The following is a 22,886-nucleotide window of genomic DNA, read 5'->3' as shown; positions in this document are numbered from 1 at the left end:
TTTTTTCCTAGAGTTGAATTTCAGCTCCGTAATCAAGAAAATGTAATCTTTATGTGTCCACAAATTTAAGGAAATGTTTTTTTGTGTGTGTGTTCACAGAACGGATGCCGAAAGTTCATCTCAGCATTTGGAGGCCTTGAGGAAGCTTGCAATAACTCTTGAAGAGCAAAAAGGCACTCTTGAGGACCTCAAGGATCAGAAACAGAAAGTCATCCAGCATTTGAACTTGGATGACAAAGAGCTGGTTAAAGAGCAGATCAGCCACTTTGAGCAGCGGTGGTCTCAGATGCAAAACCTAATTGAAAGAAAAATCCAAGACTCAGTCGTGACCCTAGAGGATATGCATCAAGTGGAGGCCCGTCTGAAAGAGGCTCGAGATTGGGCTGAAGAGCAGCAGCCTGCCCTGTCTGAGGCCATGAAAATGAGTCCTCCTCCTGAGCTAGCTCAGAGCTTTCTCTTTGATCACCTGAGCATCTGCAGTGAGTTGGAGGTGAAGCAGCTCCTCCTGGCTCAGGCCATGGCCGACGCTGACAGGGTGTTAGCGCGGCTGGGCCTCAGTGAACGACAGCATCTGCAGCAGCTGATTTCCGACACACAATCTGAGGTAGAATCTTTGAGTGTGAAGGTGACGCAGCGCAGAAAACACCTCAGCAAAGCTTTTACTGAGAGGACACAGTTCCTGATGGCTGTAAGTCAGTCCATCTCCTGGGTCCAACAGAATGAGAAGAAGGCTCAGGCAGAAGAGTACATTGCTTTGTTACCTGATGACCTAGCCAAGCAGGTCAGAACCTGTCGCAACATCCAGAGCAGTCTGAAGGCCTATCAGAGCGAGCTGACATCCCTCTGGTCTCAGGGGAGAGACCTGATGAGGGATGCGAGTGAGGAAGAAAGGAATGAGATTCTCACAAAGCTGCAGGAGCTGCAAAGTATCTTTGACAAAACCCTTCATAGATGTGGCCAGAAACTTCAAGAACTTGAAAAAGTGCTTATCTCTAGGAAGTATTTCAAGGCTGATTTAGAGAAAATATGCCAGTGGTTGAAGCAAGCTGATATAGTCACCTTTCCTGAAATAAACTTGATGGTTGGAGATGCTGAACTGGAAGCACAGTTGCTGAAGTATCAACAAATAGTTGAGCAGGCAATTGAGTATGAGAACCTCCTCCTAATTGTCCAAAGAGCTGGCCAGGAAATATTGCCGACTCTGAATGAAGTTGACCACTGCTATTTAGATGAAAAACTTAACACCCTTCCTCAGCAGTATAACAGCATATTAGCACTAGCCAAAGAGAAACAGGAGAAAATCCAGCAGGCCATTATTACAAGGAACGAGTACAAGTCTTTCATAGATATCACTCACAAAGCACTGAAAGAACTTGAGGAACAGTATAATAATCTGGGGACTCAGCCGGTAGGCTTGCAAACAGAAGAAGTTGTCAGCCTGCAGAGTGATTACAAAGCAATTCAGAAAGATCTGAGCAACCTGGGTCTAGCAGTGAGTGAACTGAACCAGAAGAAAGAGGGATTTCGTAGCACTGGCCAGCCGTGGCGCCCGGAGGAAATGACCCAGCTCGTGAGCCTGTACAATGGACTGAAGAGGTTGGTGGAACAGAAAGTGGAGCATCTGGACGAAACCTTGGAGTCGTTTGAGGACCACAAGGCGATGGCTATGCAGGTTGACTCTGAGTTAAAGGCCACAAAAGAGCAGCTGGTTAAAGTGAATGCAGAAACGCAGTCTGCTGAGGAGAGGCTAAAGAACTACCATGCTCTGGCAGGGAGTCTCCAGAGCGCCAACTCTCATTTGTCAAGACTCATGGAGCAGATGGACACTCTTGCTCCTCGTGTGGACCAAGCAGCCCATGATGCCTCGAAAGAGCAAGTGGTGCTCTGGCAAGAGGAGCTGCAATCCTTACAAGCTGCAGTAGGGGAGCTGATCGAAGAATGTGAGAACAGGTTTATCCAAAGCAAAGACTTTGAGACGGAGATGAAAAGGACCCTGGACTGGCTGCAGCTAGTCAGGGATGATCTTGACTGTGCTGTGATTGTGGATGTCAGGGTGGAGAAGGTCCAGGAGGAGATCAGGAAGCAGCAAATCATGCAAGAAGAAGTGCAGTCCAGGCTGAGAATTGTGGCTGCTCTCAGCAGCAGGGAAAAGCAGGAGTTTATCAGTGCCAATGAGCTTGTCCCAGCCCACGTAGATACAAGTCTTGAAGAAATGGCAAAGCTACAGGCAGATGTTCAGAAGGCACTGACTGCCAAACAGGTGGGAACATCTTTAGTGAATGTAAATGTTTCATTTTTGAAGTTGTTAGCTGTTCAGTGAATTAGATCGACGTTTCCTTTTCATATTTTTCTCATTTGATTTTTTTTGATTAAGATTACTCTGGAGGAAGCCTTGGTGTTGTGTCAGAAATACCACTTCAGGATGCAAGCAGCATGCGAGTGGCTCGAAGATGCCGTATCTTTCCTGCAGCAAGCTAGCTTGGGTGTGGATGTGGAGAACTATGAAGAGTGTCTGAGGCAGCAGGCAGATATCATGGCCACAGAGCAGGAGTTTCTCAGCCACCTAGAGGAACTGCAAACCCTCCTTCCTCAGCTGGAGAAACTGGTCAACCCTACTGCTAAAGAGCAGCTACGGGTGAGTGTGGAGTCGGCAAAGCAGAGAGGCGTGGAGGTTCGAGATCAGCTCCAGTGTCACCAGGAAGTCCTTCACAGGTAATAAGAAAAGAGTCCGATCATGCAATCTGCCCTTTATCTGCAGTTTATTGTTGGTCTTTTATAGTGGTACTTTATACTTGAATATATTCTGTTTTTCTCAGCTGTGTGGCCCAGTGGAAGTCATACCAGGAAGCAAGGCAGACTGTCATTGAGCTTATGAATGAGGCTGAGAAGAAACTGACTGAATTTTCTACTGCAAAGGCAGCCACAAGCCAAGAGGCTGAAGACAAGCTAGGCAGTCACAGAGTATGATAGCCTATAATATTATTTTATTCAATAGGTGGTGCTTCTGTGAATGCTTCATGCTACTGACATTCTTTCAATTTTTTCAGTCCCTTGTATCTCTGGTGAATGGCTTCCAAGAGAAGCTGAGTGGTTTAGAGGAACAGGCAGCTCAGCTGGAGCTGGTGGGGAGTGACGCCAGCAAGGCCACCATCAGTCGCTCCATGACCACTGTGTGGCAGCGGTGGACACGATTACGCAGTGTAGCACGGGGACGGGAGAGAGTACTTGAGGACACCGCACAGGAATGGAGGACTTTCAGAGAGAAGGTACACTGCAGCCAATGGGGAGAAATAATATTTTGCTAAGTATGGAAAAATACAGATTTGCAGTAGAAAACATCTATACTTATGTTTCTTTATATAGATGGTGAAGGTTAAAGCGGTCTGCGATGAGCTCCAAAGTCGTTTCCCTGACAGTGCTGTGGAGAAGGCTTCCAAAGCCACTCTGCAGTCTCTGTTAGACCAGCATGACTTGTTGAGCCAAGACTTGGAGCGGGAACTGTCATCCCTGATGCTGCTGCGCCAGTACGCACTCAGTCTGCTGCATGATGTGGAAGTGCCTTCACCAACAAATGGACAAGATGAGCTGCCCAGCCTGAAGGAGATCAGAGCTGTACAAGACCGAATGGAAAGGTAGGAGGATGAGAAACTTTAAACAAGTCCATCTGTAGCGATCAGAGATGAAAAAGTGCGATCTATGTTGCTGTTCAGAATATAAGATGAATTAATTATCTATTTGTCTTCAGCCTTTTGACACAGTCCAGGACCAAAAGAGCTCAGGCAGCTCAGGAGCTGAGGGACAGAGAGGAAGTGGAGAAGGAACTTAGTGTTGTAAAAGCCTGGATACAGGAGACCAGGGAACTTCTTCTCAATCCCACTCCAGACATTGATTCTCTGTTGCAGGAGCTTGAGGTATATCTGCCATCTAAAATCTGTCGTCTACACAGAGAAATGTCCAATTTGTGAATTAAATATGTCTGAAAAGAACACTGTTGCTCACACTATACCTCGACTAAGTCTCCAAAATATTCTGTTCTCTAATGGCCAATATCAGTGAAAGTGTTTGATGCCAAAAAAGGCTAAATAGGTCTTCTCTTTATTGCGCATAGGTTGTGCATGGAGATGTGATCACTTATCGTCAGAATGTGGATAAATTAGCAGAGCAACAACAGAGCAAGTACCTGGACCTCTACACTATACTCCCTTCAGAAATCTCCATGCAACTAGCAGAGGTCTCACTTGCTCTGGGTGCTATTGAGGATCAGGTACTCTACAACACACACAGCCCTGAATATAAACTAGACATCAATGGGCATCGGTCATATTTGTAGCATTTGTCACTTCTGTCACTTCTTTTCTCATCTATTTTCCAGGTTCTTTCCAAGGAGAGAGAAAATCAGAAAACCAGAGAAATAAAGGAGGACTTCAGCTCCAGAATCCATGACATGTCAGAGAAACTCAAAGCCATCTCCACTAAATTTAAGGAAAAATCTCCTGATGTTGACCATGCCAAAGAAGAGGTCAAGGTAGAATGCTTACTTTGTGTTTGATCGTATTTTATGTGTTGTTGATAAAGGAAACTCTAAAATTACACTTTTTTTCATTGAGAACAATGATTGATATAAACTTTTATGCACCGATTTTTTTTCTCAGAGTCTTTTTGAAGACTTGGATACCTGCGGTCGCACTCTTGCAGAGCTCGATGCAGCTGTACAAGAGTTTGGCCGCAGAAACCCCCTGCTGGCCAAACAGCTAAGTGATGCCATCAGCAAGCTGTCAGAAATGCATCATCACACATCAAGACTAGCAGACTGTAGAAACAACTGGCTCAAAAAGGTTTGTTTGTAAACCTTTATATAACAATAAGTTATATAAGTCCAACATAGTAATAAAGGTAAAGAGAGTTTACATTTTCTTATTGTGGCTTTTCAGGCTGTCTGTTATTTAGATGAGTATAATGAGATGCTGGACTTCATTGTGAGGTGGTCAGAAAAAGCCAAAAGCCTGGTGAGGGCAAACATCATCTGGAACTCCTCTGTTCATCTGCAGGAACAGATACGGATGTACCAGGTGAGTTGGCGTGTTTTTTAAAGTGTTATTAGTCTCTCTAAAAAAGCAAAATCTAAATGGGTGGACATGGCTTGAGCTGGATTGATGCATATACACGTAAACGTGGTCACATTTAGTCATAAATGGGTTCTGTTTTTTTGTCTATGGCAAAGTTAGCTGTTGTACGAAACAATGCTGTGACCACTAACCTTTCTCTTTCTGTACTCAGGCTGTCCTGCGTGAGTCTCGAGAGCTCCACGGGGACCTTGAATCCATGGCAGAGAAAGTAGAGCTTCTATCTGAGGTGCTGCAGGTCGAGTCTATGAGCCAGCAGGTTTGTGAGCTCAGTCGACACACCGAGGAGCTTCAGCAAAGCATCAAGACACGACTGCAGAGTCTGCAGGATGCAGACAAGGTACAGAAAAATAAAAGATTTTGTTTTTGTTTCATTTGTTAAGATTTTTGATAATCTCTATTTTAGTTTAAAATCATGTTTTACTAGTAGAATTTACCCAAAGGAGCATTAATACTCGTAGCACTTTGTGAAAATTATCTTATGGACGTCTGTCTTCAGAGTATGGAAGCCCTGGAGTATGAAGTGAAGGCCCTCCATGTTGCTCTGGAGCAGGTCCAAGCTACACTGACTTCACCAGAGTTGGCACGCCAGAGCCTCAAAGAACAGCTGGCTCAGAGACAGGTAACCAACAAATATGAATGCCTTTTATTTATTTATTGTTAATAAAGAGCCTCAAATGTTCACTTTTCATCTTGTGTATTTTAAACATTTTCATACAATATTAACTTTACATTTTTACAGCGTCTGCTGGCGGATATGGAGAGCTTCAAGCAGCAGGTTCAGGCCGTGCAGCTGTGTCAGAGTGCACTGCAGGTCCCAGAGGAGGTGATGCCTAACCTTGCTATCTGTCGCACAGCTCTGCGCCTGCAGCAAGAAGCCAGTCACTTGCAGCATGTAGCCATTCAGCAGTGCAACATCTTACAGGTACAGGGGGACGCTGCTGCTGCAGCACAATAACGTCAACACTGTATTCACAGAAAATATGCAACAATGCTGGGTACTGATAGAAAGTTACTTGACACCTTTAAGGTGTGTTTTGAGTCCTTTCAAAGTTGTAACCAAAGTTTCTTTCAATTTTTAATACGCACTGGATTTGAAAAGTTTACTCTTTTTACATTCTGAGATTTAACGAATTATGTAATATTAAAACTTATTTCACTTCACTTTTTTCAGGAGGCAGTGGTGCAGTACGAGCAGTATGAACAGGAAGTCAGAGATCTACAGGGGCTGATAGAGGAAGCGCACCGGGTCATTCAGGACAGACCAATCCCCACCAACAACATCCAGGAACTGCAAGCCCAGATCCTACACCATGAAGTACAGTACTTTAACTCTTTCACTTTGCCCGTCTTTCTTCTTAAGAAAAACAGGAGCCTACTGTGTGAACATGTGCTGTATTCACTGCTGTATTTGTTATTTTGATTAAAAAAATCCTGATATCTGCTTGTCTTTCATACTGAGCTTTATATGTAACCCATAACTGCTGTGTGTATTTTGTATTTTTGACTAGGAACTTGCCCAAAAGATCAAAGGTTACCAGGAGCAAATCGCCTCACTCAACTCAAAATGCAAAATGCTGGCAGTGAAGGCCAAGCACGCCACCATGCTCCTGACAGTGACTGATGTAGAGGGTCTGCCTGAGGATCTCCAGGAGATGGATGGGGAGAAATCAAAGAAATCTGCAGCTCAAGCTGTCGTGGTAAGAGAACATCATGCACAACATAATGTGCTGATGGCTATAAAGTTTGTGCTGGATAATAAACAAATATGTTGACCTATTCTACTGTTTAAAGCTTTAGCATAGCCCGGATATTTTTCTTTAATTCGCTCCTGACAGGTCTATTGTGGAGCTTTTACTTTTATCTACGCCTTTCCTATGCATCATCTTTTCCGATTTACCTTGCATGTCTGCTCTTCTGTTTTCCTGCATGGTGTGCCAGATGACAGCTGGACGCTGTCACACCCTGCTGTCACCTGTAACTGAGGAGTCTGGTGAGGAGGGCACTAACAGCGAGATCTCTTCTCCTCCTGTGTGCCGTTCTCCTTCTCCCATAACTCACACTGAAGCAACTGTAACCAAGGTTTCAGCCTTCTCTCTTCTTTTTGTTCGAAGTTGCTGAGTAAAAAGATTCTCTTGTGTAGTGTAGATGACATTAGATTTGCATCTTCGTGCAAGTATTTCTGTCTGGTTACTATCCATTTAATAACGTAACTTCTGATGACACCCTTTAAATTTCCCTTTAGATGGGACGAGGGACACTCACAAGAGCTCCCATTCAAGAACTGTATGACCCAACCTTTGAGTCTGTGGCCAACTTAGATGACCTGCAGCGCTCCTGGGAGAGTTTAAAGAATGTGGTATGTGAAAGTCTTCATCTTCATGCTTTTTTAATAAAAAATGTCGATTACGAGCACGTAGATTTGAACATTTTTTAATAAAACACTATTTTCAGCAACTAGAAACAATGTTATGAATTTGGTATTTGATTATTCCTTGTTAATGGTTATCATTACTAGTGTATGAATGGTATTTCAGACCTTTTTTATACTCTGTTTTGTCTTACAGATCAGTGAGAAGCAAAGATCTTTGTATGAAGCTCTCGAGAAGCAGCAGCATTACCAGGGTTCACTCCAATCAATCTCTTCCAAGATGGAGGCGTTAGAAGCCAAACTCAGTGAGCCTCTGGAGGGAGATAAAAGTCCGGATAGCCACATAAAGGCACATAAGGTTTGTCACATACAGAAAGGGCTTGCATATTGTGAAGATTAGAGAGCTGAGTTGAGGAAAGTCAGACTTGTCGAAGATGTATTTATCACCTTGTTTTGAATCTTTAATATTATTTTTATAGGATTATGGTATTTTGTGTAAACATTACATCACTATCTCAGTTCTTGCTTGTAAACTGAGTAGGCTAACTTTTGGTTGTTTTGTAAAGGGTCTGATAGAAGAGATTCAGAGTGCGCAGGAAGAAATAGACCGGCTGCAGACAAGCTTCACGGAAGATTTGGCCACTCATGCTGTGGACTCAGACATGGCTGACCAGCTGGCCATGCAGTCCTCCCTTGCTGTGTTAGCTGAGAGGATGGCCACCATCCACATGAAAGCCTCAGGGAAACAACAATTATTAGAGGTATTTTTTGCAAAAATCATATCAAATAGTAGAAATAGTTGTTTTATTAATTAATCAAACGTTATTTCTCGAATACCAACTTAGAAAGTTGTTATAATAACTCAAATTGGATGTGGCATCCTTCAGGAGCGTGTCAGTGACCGCCTGGAGGGTCAGCTTCAGGAACAGGCCGTACAGCTCTATCACACCCAGGCAGATGAACTGGACCAGTGGTTGGGCAAAATGCGCAGTGCTGTATTGTCCCTCCTTGAACCTAAACTTCCAGAGGAGACAGATATGGAGAATCAACTGGCTGAATGTCAAGTAAGAGTTCCCCCTGCTGTTCACCTGCGGTAATGCAGCCTCAAACACTGCTGTACTTGAGAATATTAATGGATTTGTGAATATAAATGTGGGGTTAATTAATAATGCATGTCACAGGAAATTTTCAGAAATGACAGGTGGATGTCTGGGATTACTTTTTAGATGCTCAGGGATTTTTTTCTGAGCACACTAGTGCAAATCAGATTTGTCAGTGGATTTTTACCTACGTCTCATCTTTCAGTATTTTGTCCTTATTACACATGGATCATTTCAGGGGGTCAGGGGCCTTTCAGTGAGTAAACAAGCGTATTAGAGGAGTAATAGGGACCTTCACATGGCTGGACCTAAGTGACTGTAGCACTAGTCTTAAGCAGATTATGCAGATTTCTCTGTGCGACAGGGGCATGTTAGAAGCCTAGGGCTGTGTAGTCAGAGCTCGCTACCTGGATTGGTGCTCGGGACAAAGCTGCTAGAATATCCAAGTAGGGGAATCCTAGAGTACAGGGAGTGTAGGATAGCAGGGTGGGAAGCGATTCTCTGCTGTAGAATAACATGCAGACTCTAACGATTGCAAAGGAATGTCAGTAATATCAAAAAACAAATGTTTCTTTAAACATCTGGATAATCTTTACTGATGGGCACTGACAGCTGGTCTGGAATTAGAATGGTGTTCTACACAGACAAACTGGTTTGTAAGTTGAGGGGGAGCATGTATGCTGAAGAGCACGGAGCCTGAAGGATTAGCGGTAATATGTTGCACAGGAGGCAAGGCCGAAGAGGTGGGCCAAGGATGAGAGCCGTCCCTGTCCTTTGGACAGGGAAAGCTGCTGGTGAAGGGGGTTCATCCATAGCTGGAGAGTCTGTCGTGTAGATGGAGGAGCTCCTGTAGGCGGTGAAACACGATGTTTGATCTGGCGTCTCTCCTCCTACTGCTGCAGAACATGATGCTGGAGATTGAAGAGAAGGTGCTGGCCCTCTCAGAGCTGTCAGTTCACAGTGAGAACTTGCTGCGGGGAGGCCGCACAGACACTAGAGAGGAAGCTGAACATTTGGCGAGGAAGTTACGCACACTGAAGGGTGGTTTGTTGGAGCTGCAGAGGATGCTACAGGACAAACAGAGTAACATCCAGGTGAGGTTGCTGCATGGGCTAAATGTTGTCATCTGCTAATGTGTGTGCATGTAGTGCAGAATATTTGACTCTGTGTTTGGTCCTCACTGTGACTACCATATTTGCAAAGTTTGCACTGGTGTATTTATCAGCAATGGGTCTACAACAAATGCACATGTAAATTTTGAATTGTTGTATTTGATAATACTACTTTTTCTGAAGCATTTGTCTTATATCTAACTTTCTGATCCGACAGGGTTCTCTGCAGGAGCAGGAAGACAGTGAATCAGACTCCAGCCTCTCTCAGAGTCCCAGTGTACAAGATTGGCTGGCCCAGGCCCGAACCACACGAACCCAACAGCACCAAGACAGTCTTCAGAGACAGAAGGTGATTTTCTTTTTTTAACCTTCATTAAGTTCAGTATAGACTTAAATACACGTTCTTACATAGTTTGTCATTGGATTTCTTTGACTATTACCCAGGAATGCACAATAAATGTTCTTATCTTAATGTTGATGACAAACTTTAATTTGTCTTTTGGGTCAGTCCTCATCTGTGAGTTGAATGTAAAAAGGAGTGAGTGTGCAATAAATGACATGTCCCCACAGGAGCCAAAAATATGTGCTTCTCACCAAAACATGTGTATCCCTAAGGGTCTAACAAGCATTTGTATAAATAACTTCATAAATGTTTCTTTGTGATGCCACATACAGTCTAACACTGTTGTTTTGTTGCTTGTTTTCTACTGTAGGAACTGGAAGAGCAGCTTGCAGAGCAGAAAAAGCTTCTTCAGTCAGTTGCCAGCAGAGGAGAGGAGATCCTCATCCTGCAGGCTTCACCCAGCAGTGCCAGGTCTCTTAATAACAGTTATATTATACATGAATAATAATTAACTGAATAATAAAATATGAAGTATATGTATGAGGTTCATTCTTATGGCAGAATATAAATGTAAGTAATGTAACAGAGCACTAATTTATTCTCTGTCATCCTGCAGTATGACAGAACCATTTTCACCGGCAGCCTTGGCTGAAAGGGAAACGCAGGCTGGGCGGGAGCAGATGAGGCAGAGATGGGAGAGTCTGAGACTGGAGCTCAAAACTAAACTCCAGCTCCTGCAGAAAACCCTGGAGCAGGACCACAAGCAGCCAGTACATATCCCTGTGTTTTTAATTCCTGTTAGCATACACTCAATAGAAAAAAAAAAATCAGAGTGTTTAATATGTATTTTTTGTCCTTTAGGTTTTTTCGAGAGCTTCCCGTGTGTCCACATCTGGGCCGGTGTTTAAAGGAGACACCCAGGCTGACAGGTCCTCTCTGAAGACTCTGTACGATAGCTTCAGGCAAACAGTAGAAGACGTCACCCCGCAGGTTTAGCATATCTGTTATTATATTGTAATGCAATGTTGGAAATGCAACTTTTTATTTCAAGCATGTGGTCTCAATGAAAACGTACATTCTTCCCATGTACATGTGTATGTAGCCTGGTGGTGGTGAGACACAGGTGGCGCAGATGGAACAACAGCTCTACACAGCTGTGTCATCCACCTCCTCCTGGCTGGATAATGTGGAGAACAACGTCTTCTCTGGCTCAGTGCTGCTGGCTGAAAATGCAGAGACCCAGCTACAAAAGCAGGAGGTACAATTGGCCTTATTTGTGGAGCTTCAGTAAATATTGCAGGAAATCTGAAATGAATAAATCACATGATCAGAAGGGTTAAATGGTAACGTCTACACCAGCATGCGGCTAAAGTTCTGGGTGGGAAGCATGGTGCTGGTGCATAAAAATAAAGCTATGTCATTTTAACTGCAGTGTTACACCGTCAATCAAAATGCTTTCCCATATTACAGATTTCACCTTGTAATTATTTAGTATAAATCAAGCTGATGATTCTGACCTCTTCTGCAGACCTTGGAGAACGATGTGAGGCATATGACGGAGGAGGTGAAGCTCAGCCAAACTCTGCTCACTTCATCTTCAGCGTTAAGGCACGAAGAACGAGTACTTTTGGAAGACAACCTTAACTGCCTCAAAGAGAGATTAGGAGCTCTGGGTTGTGCTCTGGGACAACGCTGTGACCAAATGAGGAGCAGAGCACATGAACTCACATCCTATCAGGTTTGCCTCATATTGTGCTTTTTGTTTTTCAAGCCCTTTAATGTTTGACGATTTAAAGAGACAGCCGCTGGGGAAATGCTTCTTTTTATTAAGTTAAGCCACTGTTGCAGAAGACAAAGACAAGCCTATAGGAAACAACATTTATATCTTTATATTATGAAACCAGACATGCTTGCATTTTGTCTTAATTTCCTATAAATGACCTCGTGTCTTACACAGACTGAATTGCAGCTTCTTCAAACTGCTTTAATTGAGACCAAATGCCAGATACTGCAAGCCCTAGCTGGAGCAATGGATAGACCAGCGTCAAAACAACTGGAGGTAATGCAAGAGTTGACTAATATTCCTCCTGAAGCTTTAACCATCTTCCATTAAAGCTTGCAGAAAACAAGAACATTACTGTGAATGTCTTTAATACATCTAATCGGTTTCTCTCAGGTCATTGCCAGTGCAGAGGAGAGCCTGAAAGACTTTGAACAAAGAATCACAGAACTTAAAACCAGAGGATCAGCACTGCACGCGGATCAGATCTCAACAAACAAACTGCTCAAACTACAGGTAACATACATGATTGATGGCTCACGGAGAAATCATCAATTTGGTTTTACTTCTGAATGTACAGTGAAGAAATTACCGTCAAATTCAAAAGATGCACAACCGGAAACTGATTTTTTGTGTTTTTCCAGGATTCTTATGAGGAGCTGGTGATGACAGTGGGTTCCCGGCGCAGTGGGCTGAACCAGAACATGGCACTGAAGGAGCAGTATGAACGTGCTCTGCAGGACCTGAAAGACCTGGTGGACACAGCTAAAGACAAGATGGCTGCCGATCAGAGAATTATTGCCAGCTCTGTGGAGGAAGTCCAGAATCACCTGGACAAACATAAAGTATAGTCACCTGCTAAATCCTTTAGGCTTAAAGAATCAACAAGGTTACGTGTTGAACCCAATTTGTTGTGATGCAGGAGACAAATAGAGCTGATCGTCTTTGTTTCTGGCCTCTTTTAGGAGTTCTTCCAGGGTCTAGAGTCCCATATGATTCTAACGGAAACATACTTCAGGAAGATCAGTGGCCTGATGCTTCCCAAAGAAAACCAAGCCTTGGAAGAGACACTAGCTGAGGCTCAGAGAGTCCTCAAAGAGGCACACAGTAAAGGAGTTGAACTGGAGTGTATCCTAGAGGTAGGTGAAGGAGTATATATGCCATATTTGTGTAAAAGGAAGGTTAACATAGTCACAAAAATTCTGATAACGGATAATTTTGTGACCAGTTCCAAGTGTGGTTGGTTTAACTGTATCTTATTACATGTAGATATAATAGATATGACATGTTTAATGAAAGACATTTACTTAGTTTTTAAATGTTATATATTAGAACATCACTAGCTATATAAACACATTTTTAAAAGCCTTTTAATTACCTTGAAAAAAATTACATATTAAAGTTGGTAGCTATGAGAGTTGGAGTTGTACTGTAGGACAAAAAATCAAATTAATGGTAAAGTTAAAAAAATATTATTATAGTTACATAGTAACAAGTGTGCTGATTAAAAGAGCAAAGATGTACTTGTCAGACGACTGAATTTTAAATATTTATTTATAATAATGTTATTTTCAGACTTGGTGCCGTTTGGTGCAGGACTACCAGAGTCTGAACCAACATCTGGAGGCTGTCGAAGAAAGTATTCCTTCTGTTGGTCTGGTTGAAGAAACTGAAGAAAGGCTTATTGACAGAATATCATTATACCAGGTACAATGTCACATGAGCTCAGGTGTAAATTTACTACATCGGGCTAATTGTTTAGCTGTGACAAAGGAAGAAGCCACTTAAATTCTCTTACATGCTGATTAAGCTTTAAAGAAAGGTTCAAGTCAAAATGGGCTTCCTGTCTTTGCTGCAAAGTAGAAAAATATATTTATCTAGCTGGAAACACATTTTCTTCTTCTTCTTTGCAAAGGGTCTGAAGGGGAGACTAGCGGAGCACCAGCACAAGCTCTACCAGGTGTTGGATGAAGGTAAACATCTGTTACTGTCAGTGTGCTGCCCCTCGCTGGAGAATCAGCTTGCACTCTTGGGGGAACACTGGCTCAACAACGCTGCCAAGGTCAACAAGGAGTTACAACGCCTCGAGGCTATTCTGAAACACTGGACCAGGTCAGAAAGACTTCAAAAATAAGGACTGTTTCTTAGGCTTTGGATATAAATATCCGGTAAATGAGTGCACGGTCTAATTTCAATTGTTTTTTCTTTAGGTATCAAAGGGAGTGTGGAGAGATGAGCGAATGGCTGCAGTCTGCTCTGGAGCGTCTGGAGTTTTGGAACACGCAGGCGGTGTTAGTGCCACAGGAGCTGGAAACAGTCAGAGATCATCTCTCTGCTTTCCTTGTGAGGCCAAAGACAATCAATTTGGTTGATTTGTTTTGTTTTTGCTGGCCAACCAGCTGCCTCACTTAATGGCAGTTGTAGGCATGAACATAACACCTCAGTTCAACTGTAGCATATACTACAAATTTACTTGTATTTGTTTAATATTGTTATTATCTTCTGCAGTAGCACTGTTTTGCTGCAGTCTGGTCCACATAGTTTTGATTGGATGATTTTCCACTTCTCTCTTTTTTAGGAATTTTCAAAAGAAGTTGAGGGAAAGTCTAGCCTTAAGAGCTCAGTGGTTAATGAGGGCAACCAGCTGCTGCGGCTGAAGAAAGTGGACACGGTGGTATTGCGCTCTGACCTGGCACGGATTGACACTCAGTGGGCTGAGCTACTCACACGCATCCCAGTGGTCCAGGAGAAGCTGCATCAGGTATCGTCACATGCAGCCAGACTAAAAAGGCTTACATGCTTCAGGACAAATAGGATTACCTCTTTCTGCTTCTCCAGTTTGCATGCAAAAGTTTTCATTGCAGTTTGTTTTTAAACTACCAACATATCGGTTTCTTTCTTTTTTTTCTAGATCCAAATGGAAAAACTGGCCTCCCGTCATGCCATTTGTGAGCTGTTTAACTGGATATCGCTGATGGAGAGTGTCATTGACGAGGATGAAGAAAACCTCAAGAGTTCTGTGGGATCAAGTGTGATTCAAGACTATTTGCAAAAATATAAGGTAGTGGAGCATTTTTTATTGATTCATGACAGTTTTTGTTTACATGTATGGTCTGAACTCTTATTAAATCAAAAATATAACTTTTGGTTTGAATGGTTTTGGTTTTTTTGTGGTTTGCCATTGCAAGTAAGGTTTTTTTCTAGATAAAATTCTTCTTCTTCTTGTGTTGAGAGCTAAAATTTTGATTTTTAAACATGGAGTTTTCCTAACCTGATCATAATGGTGATGCAACTACTGGTTCTAACTGTAGATCTTTTATTATAAAATCTCCTGTTGTTTCCTCACTTTAGGGATTCAGAGTAGATTTAAGCTGTAAGCAGCTGACTGTGGACTTTGTCAACCAGTCAGTGCTGCAGCTCAGTGGTCAGGATGTGGAGAGCAAGCGCAGTGATAAAACAGATTTTGCTGAGCGTCTGGGAGCGATGAACAGGCGCTGGCAGATCCTACAAGGCCGCATCAATGAGAGGGTGAGGACGTAATCATTGATAATGTTACAATAAAACCAACAGCATATTCACCCAATGTCCTTTATCAATGCAACATCCAAAGTTAACTTTTTTTTTTGCATGAAATTCTTAAAGATCCAGTTCCTTGAGAGCCTCTTGGAGATGTGGTTAGATTATGAGAGCAGCATTCAGGCCCTGAAGTCTTGGATGGCAACTCAAGAAGAAAGGCTGAAGAGGAAACACCGGATAGAGGATCTGACATCTGTGCAGAATGCTCTAAAAGACTGCCAGGTACTGTAGATCTGATTAAGATATTCTTGCCCTTCATCTTGTGTTTGTATTTGCTAAATAAAAACAATTTTTTAAAGGAAATGGAGGAACTGGTAAAAGAAAAAGAGAAAGAGCTGGAGCGAGTCGAAGAGCAAGGCTGTGCCCTTGTTCAAAATAAGACTGATGAGGCCTGTGCTATCGTCATGGAGACACTCCAAGGTGTCAATCACACCTGGGCTAACCTGGACCACTTGGTAATCTCCTTGTTCTTTTTTGTTTATTTTTTATTACCCGGGTTAGACCCATTTATTCTATGCTCGCTTGTCCATCCCTCTCGTGCTCTGACTTTGGCCTGATTTTGCAATTTACTGGATGTAGATGCATGTTTTTGATTTCACCTTCTACAGATTGGGCAGCTAAAGATCAGCTTGAAGTCAGTGCTGGACCAGTGGACTCTATACAAACACGCTTCAGAGGAGATCAATGGCTACCTGATGGAGGGAAGGTACTCTGTGTCTCGTTTCCGCCTCCTCACAGGCTCACTGGAGGCTGTTCATCTGCAAGTGCAAAGTCTGCAGGTATATTAAGATAAAGGGGCATTCAGTGTATTTTACATGTTTACTGACTAAAGCCTTTAACTGTATAGATATGAGTTTCTGAAATCTTGTAGCAATGTTAGGGGTATGTTTCTTAATGTGATCATTTAACTGCTGGTGAATTAACCACTGTATCTGTCACTGTGAAGGATTTGCAAGGGGAACTGGAAAAACAGGAGAGCAGTCTCAGAAAATTTGGTGCTGTTACCCACCAACTGCTGAGGGAGTGTCACCCTTCAGTGTCAGATTCTCTTAACAATGCCCTGAAAGATGTCAACGCAAGGTGAACCTAATTAGCATGGTGCTATGCTTATTACTATCATTACTACTGGTGTTTCTTTAACGAATTTAAGACATTTATTAGCGTATTACCATGTCATTGCACTTAGATGGACTGGCTTACTGGAGGAGATTGGAGAGCGTCTCAGAAGCAGCAAGGCACTGCTTCAGCTGTGGCAGCGCTACAATGAGCTTTATGAGCAGAGCTGCAACAGCATCCAGCTGCAGGAGGAAAAAGCAGATCAGCTCCTCAAGACCACCTGCAACAAGGACATTGCTGACGATGAGGTGTCTGATTGGATTCAAGAATGCAGCGTGAGTCAAGCCACAGCTTTGCAACTTGCAACAACAGAAAAACTCCTCAGTATTTTACTTCTAAAGCCTCATTTTGAAACCCACATGGATATGAAGGAAAAGTTTAATATATTAAACATCCCCTCACGTGTTTGGTGCAGTTGGATGTTATGATTAAGTTTTGATAATGAAGACATATTGCCCTGAATGTTATGGGTGTTTTATTTCAGGAGTTGCTCAGGTCCCAAGCTCCAGTCCAGGCCTCACTCCAAGTTCTCCAAGAACTGGGAGAGCAGCTGAAACAGCAGGTGGATACATCAGCAGCGTCTGCTATCCAGTCCGATCACCTTTCTCTCACCCAGCGGCTAGCTGCGGTGGAACAGGCTCTTACTAGACAGCTCACCGCTCTACAGGTAAAAAAAAGATTTATGAAACATACTTTTTTTTTGTATAGGCAATCAGTTACCAAGCCAGTATTTTGGCATTCTTCTATACTAGACTGGAGTTCAAGACTATGAAACCTTTAACCATCAACTGGGATCACTGGGGTCCTGGGTAGTTGAAGCTGAAGAGGCTCTGAAAGCACAAGATCCTAATGGCTCTACTGACCTAACGGTCATCCAGGACCGCATGGAGGACCTCAAGGTTTGTTTTACTGTTTTCTTTTTTGAGTTTGGTGAACAAAATTACAGAATATCACGTACTGGTTCGACAGCTGAAATGTTTCTGTAATTTCTGGGCTTTACAGAGGCTCATGTTGAAATTCAGCAGTATGGCACCTGAGTTAGAGCGTCTTAATGAGCTTGGTTACCGGCTCCCTCTTAACGATTCTGAGATTAAGCGCGTGCAGAACCTCAACAGAAGCTGGTCCACCGCCTCAGCACAGACCACAGAGAGATTCAGGTAAGACAAGAAAATTACAAGCCAATCTGAAAAGGTTTAAAGCCATCCTAATTCAAGATACTCTGTTAAATAACAAGGTTAGATAAATACAATAATGAATGAATGAAGGACTGGCACAAATACCATAAAAAACAGTACAAATGTTCGGTAAAGGCCACTCTCCCCATCTAACTGAGATATAAGATCACCTTTTGTTTGTTTCCTTGCAGCAAGCTTCAGTCATGCCTGCTGCAGCAGCAGACCTTCCTTGAAAAGTGTGAAACATGGATGGAGTTCTTGGTCCAAACAGAAGAGAATCTGGCTGTAGAAATTTCAGGGAACTACCAGAGTTTAATGGAACAGCAGAAAACCCATGAGGTTAGGGCCCATTTGAAGAAAAGGATCCTCAAGCAGTATATTTTAATTTTGTTAACACATATAACAAATTTAATATTTTTTATCTTACAGTTATTCCAAGCTGAGATGTTCAGTCGGCAGCAGATCCTCCACTCCATCATCAGTGATGGGCAGAGAATGTTAGAGCAGGGTCAGGTAGATGACAGGTAAACCTATTCGACTACTCTGTAGATCTTTGTTTACCACCATACTCCACTGCAAGCCTTTCTTTGTCTCCTGTCTTTCTGAAATCACCTACAGAGATGAGTTCAATCTGAAGTTGGCTCTGCTGAGTAACCAGTGGCAGGGCGTAGTGCGACGTGCTCAGCAAAGGCGCGGGATCATTGATGGTCTCATCCGCCAGTGGCAGCGGTATAGAGAAATGGTGGACAAGCTGCGCAAATGGCTCTTGGAAGTGTCCCATCGTACAGAGACCCTTCAGGCAGGGAATACAGTTCCTCTGCAACAAGCGCGTACTATGCTGGACGCGGTCCAGGTACATAGTGACAAACCTGACTGTAATACACATTAATACAGCAGTGACAGCAAAGGCTAGCTAACATTAAGAAGCTGTTGCAATGTGATGTTCTTCATGTAATAAACCAAAAATATAATATCTGATAACCTTAAACATGTAACTGCAATTGTGGGTTGGGTGTTACCTGTGTAAATTAACAGGCTTGTAGCTTGATAAGAATCCTTTCTTCCTTTTTCAGATGAAGGAAAAGGTGCTGCAGCATCAGCAGGGCAGCTATATCTTGACGGTGGAGGCTGGCAGGCAATTGCTTTTATCAGCTGATAGCCGAGCAGAGGCGACCCTGCAGGCAGAGCTCACTGATGTCCAGGAGCGATGGAAACAAACCAGCATACGGCTGGAACAACAGAAGAAAGAGCTTTCCACTCTGTTAAAGGTAAAAACGACAATACGCTAGCATGTTCTGAATTCCAGGCCACTTCAGAATACCTTGATGGCTCCTATAATTCTTGCATTTGTATGGACAATCTCCATTGTATGTATAAAGTTTTACATTGATTTCCTTATAATACACCAATCTCTTCTATTTGTAGTTTCAGTGAGGACAGCTTTCTAGAGCAACTCGTAATTTTGCCTGTGTTTGTAATCTGTTGAACGCAGGACTGGGAGAGGAGTGAAAAAGGGATTTGTGGATCACTGGAAAAGCTTCGAGCCTTCAAAAAGCAGCTTTCTCAACCTATTCCCGATCACAATGAGGATCTGCAAGCTGAACAGATCCGCTGCAAGGTAACAACTTGAACATTTTCAAAATTGACTTTTCTTTGTGCATCTAGGTGTAAGACATATATGTAGAGTTATTTAAGTGTATGTTGAGCTGATGTTTTACATTGTTCAGGTGCTTGTTTAGTGTTTTTATAGTGGCACTGTTGTTTTTCCAGGATTTGGAAAATACATTTGACGGCTGGACAGGCGATCTGGCCCATCTGACCTTACTGAGAGAGTCACTTTCTTGTTACATCAGTGCTGAGGACCTTTCTGTCCTACAAGAGCGTATTGAGCTGCTGCATAGACAGTGGGATGAAATCTGCCACCAGGTACAACTCTTGGCACAGTCGCTTACTATTTTGGATTCTCTGAATATACTGTGTGCTAAAAGTCTGATTCTCAAAAATTAGTTTATAGCTACATTCTACATATTACACAATATTTACTGTGTAACAGTTAAAAGTCCCAGGAGACAATGTTACTAATGTCAATCTTCACTATACGATACAAAGCATATATTTGTATATGTAGATGTTGCTCAGCATTTTTTTAAATGGTTGGAGCAGTAGTTCGATTTTGCTGAATGTGCCATTGTGCAACAATTTTGAGAAAGGAATACACTGAGAGGAACAGTTAGCGTGACAAGTTAATGTAATCAGTCAGTCAGTTAAGAAAAGCTGAAACCTCAAGGTGATTTCGTTTTTTCACAGTGGCATCCTGTGTGCAGCGGATAAACTGCACACACAGGAAATACAGCACTCGCTCACTGCGTGATGCAAATGAAAGCGTCTGAACGGCTTCCTTTTGAGCCTTCTTGATCTTTATTAGCTTTTGTTTTAAATTGCCATGCATTCGTTGGCACTTTTTATGTGCTTTGCAGAGAGGTGCAGTTAACTTGTCATGTATTGCTGTTCTTCCACAGCTGTCACTGCGGAGGCAGCAGGTAAGCGAGAAGCTAAATGAGTGGACTGTCTTCAACGAGAAGTATAAGGAGCTCTGCGAGTGGCTCACTAACATGGAGAACAAGGTGTCCCAGAATGGAGACGTCAGCATTGAGGAGATGATCGAGAAGCTTCGCAAGGTTTGCACACACCTCAGATATTTACAAAGTTTGACAGTGTTATTTAATTGTTGTATTTCAGTTACGTTGTGTTTTTCCTACTCTGCTTCTTTTACAAGTGCAGTTTTTTCAAATTTCCTGTTTGCATTGCGTTGTATGCCAGGACTACCAGGAGGAGATCACAGTAGCAGAGGAGAACAAGCTACATTTGCACCAGCTAGGAGAGCGCCTGGCCAGGGCCAGTCACCAGAGCAAAGCCACTGAAATCGAACAAAAACTCAACAAAGTCAGTGACCGCTGGCAGCATCTCCTCAATCTCATTGGAGCGCGGTGAGCAGACGTGCAGTCACAGCTGTGCAGCTGTGTTTTTATCCCATGCTGGGTTGTTTGTAACTAATCTGTTAAATTCTTTTAACAGAGTAAAAAAACTGAGAGAAACTCTAGTGGCTGTGCAGCAGCTAGATAAAAACATGAGCAGCCTGCGCTCTTGGCTCGCCCACATCGAAACAGAGCTGTCCAAACCTATCGCCTATGACTCCTGTGATGCCCAAGAGATTCAGAGGAAGCTCGATCTGCAGCAGGTGACATAATATACTAAACAGGACCTAAAATACATATGTGCAGCTTGCCAGGAATCATTCAGTCTGTGTCAAATGCAAGCTCTTTAATAGCAGACAGGCAACAGGGCTTTGTAATCATTTAGCTGAAATTTCTAAAAACATTCACATTTTTGTAATCATATAATGAAAATGTAACTATTAGTATCAATTCTATGCAAACAGGTTTTGTGATATAATACACTAGTAAAAGTTATTGTTGTACAGTTTGTAACCACTTTCAAAAAGTCATTCTCTAACTTTCTATCAAGCTTCTTCCTTCTCCTTCTGTCTCTCATCTTATTACTTACTGTGTCACTCTTTTCTTGCCCGTCAGGAGCTTCAGCGTGACATAGAGAAGCACAGTACAGGAGTGGCGTCTGTGCTGAATCTATGTGAGGTGCTTCTGCATGACTGTGACGCCTGCGCCACCGATGCAGAGTGCGACTCCATCCAGCAGGCAACGCGGAGCCTTGATCGCCGCTGGAGGAGTATCTGTGCCTTGTCTATGGAGAGGAGATTAAAGTAAGACGTTACACACTAGATGAAAGCATCAAATGCATACGTTATTATGGATAACAGGTAACTGTTATAACTGTTTCCTGAAATTATTCCCTCTGTTAGGATTGAGGAGACATGGCGTTTATGGCAAAAGTTCCTGGACGACTTTGCACGTTTTGAGGAGTGGCTGGCCACTTCAGAAAATACAGCTGCTCTACCCAACTCCTCTGGTGTGCTGTATACTGTAGCCAAGGAGGAACTAAAGAAATTTGAGGTATTGCAGAATTATTTTGTGTACTCTGTACAAATGATCAAACTACCTACTGTTTTCACCTAGTAGGACAGCATTAAATAAGAAAATTCTATCTCTCAAATGCAAACATGTAAACGAAACACGAAGCTAAAACACAAAAGCAAATTTCTTGAGAAAATGTATGAATGTGTTTTTGTAGGCCTTCCAGAGACAAGTTCACGAGAGTCTGACTCAGTTGGAGTTAATCAATAAGCAATACCGCCGCCTGGCCAGAGAAAACCGCACTGACTCTTCCTGCCGGCTGAAGGAGATGGCGCATGATGCCAACCAGCGATGGGACAACCTGCAGAAGAGGGTGGCATCCATCCTCCGCAGGCTTAAGGTACAATTGTTCTACTAGTACTTATATATTATTTCCATTTCATTTTTGTATATTTTAATTTAAATTTCTGTCATGCATTTCTGGATTCATTTCTTTTCATCTAACTTTTCTGTGACTGCTTATTATTCACTAATAAAGCCCGAACAAAGGTTTGTTCCATTTGCATGATGTGAAAGCATAGACTCTAACACCAGTGTCCCTCTTTACACGTGCAGCACTTTATTAGTCAGAGAGAGGAGTTTGAGACAGCCAGAGATGGCATTTTGGTTTGGCTGACAGAGATGGACCTTCAGCTGACCAACATCGAGCACTTCTCTGAATGTGACATTCAGGCCAAGATCAAACAACTCAGGGTAAGCCTGTCATGATATTTCAGACCAAGAAAATCCACTGTGCATTTTTCAAACACTGCTTTCTACTGACTCTTACATATGTTCATTTTATCTTCATTTCTAGAGTCAGTTTGCACTTGTGAAGAGCAGCTAAATGGATATTTCATAATTAATGTGAGATACACATCACACACAACTTTGTGTTTAGCTTTAACAGCTTGTCTCTCTCCGGCTTCACAGTCATTCCAGCAGGAGATTTCTCTAACAACAGCCAAGATCGAGCACATCTTCCACCAGGGGGAAGCGCTGATAGAGAAGAGTGAGCCTCTGGATGCTGCTGTCATCGAGGAAGAGCTGGAGGAGCTGCAGCGCTACTGTCAGGAGGTGTTTGGTCGAGTGGAGCGCTACTACAAGAAACTCATTCGCCTTCCTGTAAGACCTCAAAATTGAGAGAATCTGACAGATCTGT

At 42.7% G+C, this 22,886-nt stretch overlaps 1 protein-coding gene across 9 annotated transcripts in view; it reads left to right on the top strand.

Moving 5' to 3' along the window:
* syne1b (spectrin repeat containing, nuclear envelope 1b) overlaps window positions 1-22,886 on the top strand; it is a 75,203-nt gene that overhangs the window by 43,541 nt on the left and 8,776 nt on the right. For 8 of the 9 annotated variants that reach the window (XM_012921939.5, XM_012921944.4, XM_012921943.4 and 5 more), the window contains 59 exons: window positions 100-2,260; window positions 2,375-2,712; window positions 2,817-2,961; window positions 3,048-3,266; window positions 3,364-3,632; window positions 3,746-3,911; window positions 4,109-4,264; window positions 4,373-4,525; window positions 4,653-4,835; window positions 4,932-5,069; window positions 5,278-5,463; window positions 5,623-5,745; window positions 5,866-6,048; window positions 6,298-6,441; window positions 6,635-6,823; window positions 7,065-7,205; window positions 7,369-7,482; window positions 7,691-7,852; window positions 8,061-8,255; window positions 8,382-8,558; window positions 9,497-9,688; window positions 9,924-10,055; window positions 10,420-10,520; window positions 10,666-10,819; window positions 10,911-11,039; window positions 11,152-11,307; window positions 11,578-11,787; window positions 12,007-12,108; window positions 12,226-12,345; window positions 12,474-12,674; window positions 12,795-12,968; window positions 13,405-13,536; window positions 13,745-13,941; window positions 14,040-14,172; window positions 14,408-14,590; window positions 14,741-14,890; window positions 15,181-15,357; window positions 15,472-15,627; window positions 15,705-15,860; window positions 16,014-16,184; window positions 16,352-16,485; window positions 16,592-16,796; window positions 17,006-17,188; window positions 17,274-17,420; window positions 17,524-17,678; window positions 17,888-18,035; window positions 18,126-18,220; window positions 18,315-18,549; window positions 18,770-18,964; window positions 19,189-19,314; window positions 19,467-19,622; window positions 20,216-20,374; window positions 20,517-20,683; window positions 20,772-20,934; window positions 21,287-21,474; window positions 21,574-21,724; window positions 21,903-22,085; window positions 22,301-22,438; window positions 22,658-22,849. In XM_012921939.5, coding sequence (XP_012777393.3) covers window positions 100-2,260; window positions 2,375-2,712; window positions 2,817-2,961; window positions 3,048-3,266; window positions 3,364-3,632; window positions 3,746-3,911; window positions 4,109-4,264; window positions 4,373-4,525; window positions 4,653-4,835; window positions 4,932-5,069; window positions 5,278-5,463; window positions 5,623-5,745; window positions 5,866-6,048; window positions 6,298-6,441; window positions 6,635-6,823; window positions 7,065-7,205; window positions 7,369-7,482; window positions 7,691-7,852; window positions 8,061-8,255; window positions 8,382-8,558; window positions 9,497-9,688; window positions 9,924-10,055; window positions 10,420-10,520; window positions 10,666-10,819; window positions 10,911-11,039; window positions 11,152-11,307; window positions 11,578-11,787; window positions 12,007-12,108; window positions 12,226-12,345; window positions 12,474-12,674; window positions 12,795-12,968; window positions 13,405-13,536; window positions 13,745-13,941; window positions 14,040-14,172; window positions 14,408-14,590; window positions 14,741-14,890; window positions 15,181-15,357; window positions 15,472-15,627; window positions 15,705-15,860; window positions 16,014-16,184; window positions 16,352-16,485; window positions 16,592-16,796; window positions 17,006-17,188; window positions 17,274-17,420; window positions 17,524-17,678; window positions 17,888-18,035; window positions 18,126-18,220; window positions 18,315-18,549; window positions 18,770-18,964; window positions 19,189-19,314; window positions 19,467-19,622; window positions 20,216-20,374; window positions 20,517-20,683; window positions 20,772-20,934; window positions 21,287-21,474; window positions 21,574-21,724; window positions 21,903-22,085; window positions 22,301-22,438; window positions 22,658-22,849 — 11,788 coding nt within the window. The remainder of the gene's footprint in view (window positions 1-99; window positions 2,261-2,374; window positions 2,713-2,816; window positions 2,962-3,047; window positions 3,267-3,363; window positions 3,633-3,745; window positions 3,912-4,108; window positions 4,265-4,372; window positions 4,526-4,652; window positions 4,836-4,931; window positions 5,070-5,277; window positions 5,464-5,622; window positions 5,746-5,865; window positions 6,049-6,297; window positions 6,442-6,634; window positions 6,824-7,064; window positions 7,206-7,368; window positions 7,483-7,690; window positions 7,853-8,060; window positions 8,256-8,381; window positions 8,559-9,496; window positions 9,689-9,923; window positions 10,056-10,419; window positions 10,521-10,665; window positions 10,820-10,910; window positions 11,040-11,151; window positions 11,308-11,577; window positions 11,788-12,006; window positions 12,109-12,225; window positions 12,346-12,473; window positions 12,675-12,794; window positions 12,969-13,404; window positions 13,537-13,744; window positions 13,942-14,039; window positions 14,173-14,407; window positions 14,591-14,740; window positions 14,891-15,180; window positions 15,358-15,471; window positions 15,628-15,704; window positions 15,861-16,013; window positions 16,185-16,351; window positions 16,486-16,591; window positions 16,797-17,005; window positions 17,189-17,273; window positions 17,421-17,523; window positions 17,679-17,887; window positions 18,036-18,125; window positions 18,221-18,314; window positions 18,550-18,769; window positions 18,965-19,188; window positions 19,315-19,466; window positions 19,623-20,215; window positions 20,375-20,516; window positions 20,684-20,771; window positions 20,935-21,286; window positions 21,475-21,573; window positions 21,725-21,902; window positions 22,086-22,300; window positions 22,439-22,657; window positions 22,850-22,886) is intronic. The other variant, XM_076877337.1, reaches the window with a different exon arrangement.

Source organism: Maylandia zebra, linkage group LG19, assembly GCF_041146795.1.
Source record: "Maylandia zebra isolate NMK-2024a linkage group LG19, Mzebra_GT3a, whole genome shotgun sequence".
NCBI lineage: Eukaryota > Metazoa > Chordata > Actinopteri > Cichliformes > Cichlidae > Maylandia > Maylandia zebra.
Note: the sequence above shows the minus strand (reverse complement) of the source record. Positions and strands in the feature narration are given on the sequence as shown.